Below are 8753 nucleotides of genomic sequence, written 5' to 3'. Positions count from 1 at the left end.
ATAGATATATCCGAATTTAGACGAACCTAAGGTGCGCATGTATTTTAATACAAATTTTGACTCTAAAAATGAGTAACTAAATCTTGATTATATTGTACATAATTAGTATTATTAAATTCGTATTAAAAGCACTTTTTAATGATGCCAATTTTTGTTTAGGTCTACATATTTGGAGTATATCGAAAAAAGACAGGAAAAATGAGGATGCTTTGTTTATTGAAATAAAGAGGGTATATATCGGTAAAGTATGGTACTACGTACTACACTACTACGGAGTACTCCGTAGATGCGAAGTGCAAAATATACTGGATTAATTTTTGTTTGCGTGTGAATCAACAGCAAAGTAAATCTTGGGGGTATCTCCCGACGAGTAGCTGCCATGGACTAGCTACAGCGACGTTCGCGTGTGCAGAAAAAGAGGAACCGAGAGACGAGGCGTTGTCTTGTCACCCTGCGCGATGCCTCAAAAGCCGTGAAGCCTCGTAGTCATACACTCTCTCCCGTTCCGGTACTCGAGGCAAGATCAGCTCGGCCGGTTACAAATACGTTGAGCGCCGGTACTTGCACAGCAGCTCCACGGCGCCACACCACTCCCCGGCGAATACAGCAGCCACTCAAGATGTGGACCTCCAAGGACACCGAAGAAGACACCGACTCCTGCCTGTACCCTTCCGACCTGGAGTCGAGCCCCCTCGCCGTCGACGGCGGCTCCTACCAGCCAGCGGTGGGCCTCGCGGCCGCGCGCGCGCTCCGCTTCGTCCCGTACGACGCGGCGGTGTCCACCGTCCGTGCCTTACAGGGCGCGTCCCACGACGACCTCCGTCTCCGCGTCCACGAGCTCTCCAGCTCCCTCAACGGGGTCTTCTTCAACGGCGGCTTGGAGCCGGAGAAGGCGCCGCCGTTCTCGGCCGGCGTACGGTTTCCCGAGGGCGCCCTGTTCGTCTGCGCCGACCGCGCGCCGCTCGCGCCGGCGCTGCGGGAGGCGACCCGGGCCATGATGCAGGTCGCGGTGAAGGACGCCAGCCACGGCCCCTGCGACTACTACTACGACGCGGTGCGTCAGCTGATGCTGCTGCTCGTGGACGACGCGGGCCGCCCTGCTCCCGAGGTGGTGTTCAGCCGGGAGACCTTCGAGACGGTGTTCAATCTCCAGTGGGTGCCCGCTCCTGATGCAGTAGTCGACGATGCTTCTCTGTGAGTCTTGTGACCTGTGCTCTGCTTACCAGCCGCCCAGTCGGTTGTCTGAATCCTTAGAGCATGTCTAACAGGCCCCGTATTTCGCTGTCCCGTATAAGTCTCTTATTTCGCCCCGTATCGAAAAACTGCTCCATTTCGAGCCATTCCGTCTAGCAGACCCCGTATTTCGCTCCGTATTTTCAAAAATAAAAACCCCGGGAAGTTCATCTTCATTGATCATACTAGGGATCATACATACATATTGATCATACTACGGATCATACTACATCTAACTAAGCATCAACCTACCCCTAGTCGTCAAGGATGATGTAGGGGATGAAGGCGATCCTCGCCGCCTCCTCCCGCGCCTCGAACTCCTGGACGGCGGCGATGGCCGCCGCCTCCTCCTCTGCCTCCGCCCGAGCTTTCTCGGCGGCATCCGCCTCGGATAAGGCGACCGCACGGCGGTAGGCCGCCTCCTCTTCCGCCGCCTCCTCTTCCTCCTCGCCGCCTCCGCTTCCTCCGCGTGCCGATGGTCGCCCTCCATGCCGCCAACGCCGAGCGGTCGCGCTGCCACTGCGCGCGCCATTTCTCGAACGCTTCGCCGCTCATCGGCTTGAGCGGCGGGTCCTGCTTGTACCACCGCCCACCCGCGGCGTACTCCCGGAGCGGCTCCGGCACGTACAGCGCGCCGGCGTACTTGCAGGCCGCGCGACGGCTCCCGGCGGCGGAAAGCTTGCACTTCAGCCGCCACGCTTCCTCTACGGTGTCCGGCGAGCGGGATCGCTTCGATCCGCTCGCCGGCGAGGCCCTACTGCGGCGGCGGGAGTCCATCCTAGCTTGGGGGTGGAATGCGGCGCGGGGGAGCGGCTAATTGCTCGCCGGAGCAGGAGGAGGAGGCGGCGGCGCGCGGCGGAGCTAGGGTTGCGAGTGAGGGGTTAACCCCTCACTCGCACCTGCGCCCACTATATGTACGGGGCGAAGGGGCCGATTTCCTGGGCCCCGTATTCCGCCGAAACGGGGCGGCCCGAATACGGGGCCTGCTAGACGGCCCAAACCGCGCCTGCCCCGTATGTCGCCGGAATTTTACGGGGTGGGCGGGTTATACGGGGCCTGTTAGACATGCTCTTAGCTAAGTAGTTGGTTTGCTAGCTCCTTCTCAGTGTTTTGCATTCCATGTCTCCAAGCTCTCTTGCGTTTTGTATGGTTTTAAGCTACTACTCTATGAGTCTATGTTCGTAATGTATGATTTGGGAACCGAGTGCGCTGTTGTTCAAGTGATGTGCAGCAACCCATGAATTTTCTTTGTTGCGCAAAAAGGAAATGAGTTATGGATAATAGCCAACTTAACGAACTGTTGAAGTAAGAAGATTCTGAAATTAGCATTCTTGCCAGTTGTATGATAATGAAACATCCATTAATGCAAGTAAAATTCAAATATATATCCACTCAAGTGCCTGAAACTCAAACCTGTCGGATAGGAATCCCATAGAATTGAGATGCCATGTGTATTTTAACCCATTGAAAGAAGAGGATTTCTCTTTGATTGTAGTGAAGAAGTTTCCTTGAGGTTTATCATTATGTTGTTTTTTTTATAAAATTTACATTACCAGATTTCTAAAGAATTACTTATTTGCTATGAATTATGATCATGTGAATCAAAAGGGCTTTACAGAAAAAAGAAAGTCAGGATTTTAATCCGACAAATTATTTTTCAAACCTATAAGCCAAAGGGGCCCTAAAAGACTTGAATCAAGTAGTAAACGTTGCAACAGATAGTAAAATTAAATCATCAGAAGCAGTACTCCCTCCGTCCCAGTTCGTAAGGCAAAGTTTTCAAATATCTTGGCCCAAGGTGAATTCTCATTGGCTCCAAATTTCCACGTAAAAACGTTAACATCGGTGCTGCAATTAATTGGGAAATTAAAAAGAACTTTATTTGGTGGGATACGAAAGGAGGAGTCTTATGCATGTAATAATGAATCAGTTTTACTCCCACATCAAATGCAAATGTGTCTAGGAGGTGGGGCAGTTTGGGATAAATATTTTTAGAACTTTGCCTTGCGAACTGGGACGGAGGGAGTAGTAAACTTGAATCAAATCATAATAATTTAAATTCGTAACAACCACGAATTGTAAGGAGCAGTAGTAAATGTTGATGGTGTCACCTTACACATTATTATTGATCAAATCAATTGTGATTACACATTTGTATTATTACTGCATTGCAGCAGATATCTTCTTACATCTACTCGCTCTCTCAATCACCATCTCTGCAAATTTCTTTCTTCTTTACTCATCTAAAATAATGCACGTTGAAATTACATTCTCCTGCTTGCTAATGGCAACCTGCCTATGTCTTACGATTTACTATATCACAAAATTTAGGTTTTTTTATTATTATTTTGCATACATATAGTTTGCCCCTATTCTCATGTAGATTCCCATATTCTCTTAATAACAATAAAATTGCTGGGCAAAAAAGGGAAGACAAAAGAAAATATGTGTATGAAACGAGCAAATGAAGCTACTGAACTAATATGGAAATCTACATGAGAATAGGGGCAAACTATATGTATGCAAAATAGAATTTGTTGGTTTAGTCTAAACCAACAAATTCTATTACAAATTTCTACGGTATACATATTGAGTGATCCCAGAATAAAATAATTTTTTGAACAAACCAAAGACCAGACTCGTGTGCAACTGATGCATCAATGGATATGCCCACGTCATGCATAGATAGGCAAAACAATGCGTCAAGTTACCAACGTAAGTAAGGATTATAAACCTGATCAATCAATGATCATCTAGTGCCTGCAATGTTATAAACCTGGTCAATTGATGAATTTTTTTTATTGAAAGAAATAAGACAGGAAAGCCTCTACAATGATTTGTTTTGAAATAATAAGAACCCAAATTCGCGTCGCTGGGGACTTGAACCTAGATGGCTGGGTTGTACATCCACTTCTCAAATCAGGTGAGCTATGCTCACTTCTTATCAATCGGTGATTATAAAATCCGATAAATCTCAGCTTACCACTTGGACTTATCTTGGTCATGTGGATAACAGAAGAAAAATCACGCTAGGTGTAACTAAATTGGCCACATATTTCTGAGCTGCAAGATAACAGTAGCACCCATCATAAAAAAAGTTAAGGTGCTGTCAAGATATCAGGGCTTCTTTGATTCATAGAATTTGCATAGAAATTTTGTAGGATTTGGATCCTATAGAAATTATTCTTACACTAGTTGTTTGATTCGTAGGAACATATTCTATAGGAACTAATCTTATAGGAATCTTGTAGTACAAATCTTATAGAAACAAAACATTAGGTTATACCTTATAGAAAATTTTCTTTGGTACAATCAATGGGAACTTATCTTTTCATAGGATTTAACTAGTCATAACATTCCAATGCTATGTTTTGGATTCAACTAGTTATGACATTCCAATCCTATGTTTTTCCATTCCTATGTTTTTCCTGTCCTATGAATCAAAGGAGCCATCAGTCTTTTTTCCTCCAATCTTCTGTTATGCGTGTAGTTGAGAGTCAAACACTCAAGTTTAGTAGATGTTACACCTAGAAATCACAGGCAAACTAGATCCCCTTGCACACCAATGCACTTCTCTTTTATCATTCAAAGCATCGCTCCGGGTTGCACTAGTAGGAAAATCCTTATAGGTGGAGCTTAGTTCTGTGGCGCACCATTAAAAATACGCCACAGAAAGTTATTTTGTGGCGCACCAGGCAAGCTGCGCCACAGAAATAGCTTAATTTTGTGGCGCGCCAGGGAACCGTGCGCCACAAAAACTTAGTGGGATCCACACGCTGTCACCACCAATTATTAGTGTAGGTATTTCTATGGCGCACATGGCGTGCTGCCCCAGAGAAATAACTGTTTCTGTGGCGCACTTGCTTCGGTGCGCCACAGAAGTAGTTGATTCTGTGGCGCACTTGTTCTGGTGCGCTTTTTTTTGAACAAACCAAAGACCAGACTCGTGTGCAACTGATGCATCAATGGATATGCCCACGTCATGCATAGATAGGCAAAACAATGCGTCAAGTTACCAACGTAAATATTACTATACTATTTGGCAACAAACTTCTTTTTTCTCAGAATTTTGAGACTCTTTGGTAGTTAACCTCACGGTGACACGTGTTGTTTCAGATAATTTGTTAGCTGTTGGTTTTCTACTGTGTAGCATTTGGTACTCTGTAGCGTTTTGGGGGAAAGTTTGATTTCTGTGGTGCTTCAGCGGGATGGCTTGGTGTTTCCTCAATGTGTGGCCATAGCCATAATTTGGTTGGGACAGTGGTAGGCACGATTTGCACAACTTGTCGGTACTGTCCACACACACACCGCTTTGACTGGTTAACCTTTCTGCGTGTCCTTCTCCCGAACTTGACCGAAACCATTCTGGCCTCTTTCTTCTCTTATTTTCTTCCGTGGTGTCAGGCGCAGCATCCCGAGTCCCCACCGACGAACTTCTCCGACGAGCCGTCATGATCCGCCCCGGCGAGCCTACTGTGGCCCCTCCCCCCCCCCCCCCCCTCCACCTCACTTCGTTGTCCTGCGCCTCCTCCACCACATGAACCGTCAAGCCCCAGAGGGCGGCGCACCCGGAGGGCTGCTGCTGCCGCTCCGGGTAGGGCTGCCGCCGCCACGGCCCGGTGGCGGGGCACAGTCAACGTCAGGGCGAAACTCGGGAGATCAGATTCTTCAAGATTGGGGCACGCTGTAACAGTAGGTCGAGCGGCGGCGGTGGATATCCGGAGGGTGGAGATGGGATCCACTGTTGGGAAGAGGAGGAAGCGGAAGGCCGCCTCCTGGAAGGTCCTCTTCCACCATCCTCCGGTGCGGCATCATCAAGGCTGTCCTCGACAGGAATGAGCTCGGCAAGGGTAGCTATTCCTCGGACTGTCGTCGAGGCCCTCCATGAGCATATGGCCGCACTCTGTTGGAAATCCGCCTCAAGGTATGTCCCGAAGATCACCCGGACCAGAGTCGGAGCGGTCATTCCAACAAGTTACTCAGTCCTCCTCTGTTATTTCTCTGCCTGCTTGATGTTTGTTTCTTTTTCCTATACTGATTTGTTGATGTTACTTGGTCCGAGCGATGTACCTCGGGGTCAAGTCGGCAAGAGCGCCATCTGCAGGAGTGGTGTATGTTGGGTAGACATACCGCCGGGCTTGAGGGGCCGCCGAAGGTGGTTGACTTGGAGGGAGAAAGGAGCAATGGTTTTGCGGCTTAAGTCGTGGCGAGCAGGGCATGTAGGCGACGACCACGGGAGCCATCCGCGTCGTGCTGCAATGTACGTTGTAGCCCCCTAAACTCTAACTCAGTTATAATTTGTCAGAAGTGGATGCAGTTCAGCAGGGGCTTGGAGTCCCACAAGCAGGGTCTCGGAACTGTCCAGAGAAGATTGAGCAATGAGGACAACCAAAAAGATATAGTAGGAGGCTATTCATAGAAGGTACTTTGCTAAATGGCATGTTTCATCTTAATGTGATACTACTTTCCAGTGTGGTTGTGATACGATGCATACGAGATACAACAGATTGTGCAACATATATATCATGGATGGAGAGTTGATCTTGCAATTAGTCTGAATATGTGTATATTAATTTGCATTTTTTCAGAGAACAATAGACAGGTAAGATCCAATTGGAGGCAGTTACAAAATTGCAATCACAATTTCAAGAGGAAGGTTAAGGTATCTTTTTCCTTGCTAGATAAATGGTTGGCTCTGCATTTAATTAGGAAGGTGATTGAGTAAAGCTCTGCCTCGAATTCAGAAGTTAAGATGAATAGAAGGTGTAGTTTTAGCATTCTCATAGTATTCTGCGTAGATATAGTTTTGGTTCATGTGAACTGTTGGAGTTCAGCCAATGGACTCTACATACATTTTATGTGCAGTGGTTCTTATACAAATGTTCAGAGGCGACAAAAATATAGAGGGCTATCCATCTTTAGAAGAAAAAAACATCTTTTTGAGACATAGATGGATTGATTCTGTATGCATGTATATTTTACCGGGATGTTCTTATTTTGATTACTAATTCAATGCATCTCCATCTCTGATATGTGTTGAGTAACGACCTGCCAGCCCGCATACGGAGTTTATCATTAATGATTGTAAGAATATTGGCTAATTCTAATCGCTTGCGTTTATAATCATATATGAGTCCCTTTTAAACAAATATCTGCACTAAGTGCCATTTTTGAACTCTCCTACTCCATCCATGTGATGGCCGGAAGTCGATCCATTGTCCTGAATGTTAGCTTATTCCTTAATTGCCATACACCAAAATTCTCCGATTTGGTTATTTTAGCTTCCTTTGTCAACAATAAGGTTATTTTATCTTTCTCAATTGTGATCAGATCTTTGTAATACATGTGACTGTGCAATTTTCCAACATATATATTTTCTCTTTGTACCCATTGAATACGAGAGAATTACTTTCTGGAGGGTTTATTCCAAATTGATTGATAAAATTTTCACATTAAGAACTCATTGACCTATTTTTCTAAACATTAAATCGTTATCATCTTTCCACTGAAGTTTTGAGGCTTATAGATATTTCTCTTGCAGGTTTGTCTTATTCACGTTCACAATTCATTGGTAAATTTCAGTTGAAGATTTTTCATCTACATCTCAGTCCGGCCTTAGTCACATGAACAAAATCATTGTTATTAGTTTTTTTTTCTTACTAAACGCAGCTTGGATCTGCTCAAACAGATTGGTCAGTATATTATATAAAGGCACAAGTTGTTCTGAGTCTAATTCTTCATACCAATACTGCAGAAATATCTGCTAAGAAATAATTCCTAGGAAGAGCTACAGAAATAGCTATGTGAGAAAACGATGGGTATTTATCGCTCCCTATCAATCGACTATACATCATATAAAGATTGCTATGTTAAATAACCTGATTACATGTCCTTACTGCAACAGAACAGGGATGTATTACTGCAAATATTAACTAACTTCTTCATGATTTAGAGTATTCTATATAACTAAAAATACTATGAGTGCTTTACCACTACAATATCCTGCAAATGAGCTCTTGATTATTCTGCCAAAGCTCTCAGGAGTCGAAAGCATGTGTATAGATGGTTAAATGTGTGGACTGCTATGACACCATGTAGCCAAATCTGGTACATCTCTTTGCATCTAACAAAAACTCGGGACTTCCTATTGGCTTGAGTGAATACATGCATCCTAAACTGAATACTTGCTTGACTGAGTTAACGCGTGCATCAGCAGATCTGAAACATGACTAGCAAGACTCACAAGCGCTCCTCCAGATTTAGACTTGAGGTAGCCATTTTTTCTCGATTCTTCATCTATTAGTTCCTTTTGTGATACGGTCATTCGTGTTTTTTTCTATCAGATCTAATTCCCGCAACTTCACTGGCACATAAACCATTTGATGTATTACTGAAAGATGCACGAGTGGTGGTTTCGGTTTTTCAGGGTCCTACAGTGATAGCATGCACATAAAGTATCTTTCAAAATGGCAAACTTCGAAATGCACACAGCTTCCTGTTAAAGGTATGTACTGCAACAA

The 8753-nt window shown here is 45.2% G+C and overlaps 1 protein-coding gene and 1 long non-coding RNA gene across 2 annotated transcripts; both read left to right on the top strand.

The window, feature by feature from the left end:
* Window positions 1-434: 434 nt before the first annotated feature.
* Window positions 435-1416, top strand: LOC139831326 (uncharacterized). The gene has a single exon (XM_071820623.1). It carries the CDS (start codon window positions 620-622, stop codon window positions 1196-1198), a length of 579 nt encoding a protein of 192 aa, XP_071676724.1. The 5' UTR covers window positions 435-619; the 3' UTR covers window positions 1199-1416.
* A 4324-nt stretch (window positions 1417-5740) lies between these two features.
* On the top strand, window positions 5741-8045 carry LOC127300675 (uncharacterized). The gene is made up of 3 exons (XR_011745295.1): window positions 5741-6452; window positions 6539-6655; window positions 6822-8045. It is a non-coding gene; the product is annotated as an uncharacterized lncRNA (long non-coding RNA).
* The last annotated feature ends 708 nt before the right edge of the window (window positions 8046-8753 follow it).

Source organism: Lolium perenne, chromosome 5, assembly GCF_019359855.2.
Source record: "Lolium perenne isolate Kyuss_39 chromosome 5, Kyuss_2.0, whole genome shotgun sequence".
NCBI lineage: Eukaryota > Viridiplantae > Streptophyta > Magnoliopsida > Poales > Poaceae > Lolium > Lolium perenne.
Note: the sequence above shows the minus strand (reverse complement) of the source record. Positions and strands in the feature narration are given on the sequence as shown.

What these genes read in the sequence shown, in the direction of transcription:
- LOC139831326 (XM_071820623.1), top strand. Translation starts at nt 620, where the DNA reads ATGTGGACCTCCAAGGACACCGAAGAAGACACCGACTCCTGCCTGTAC.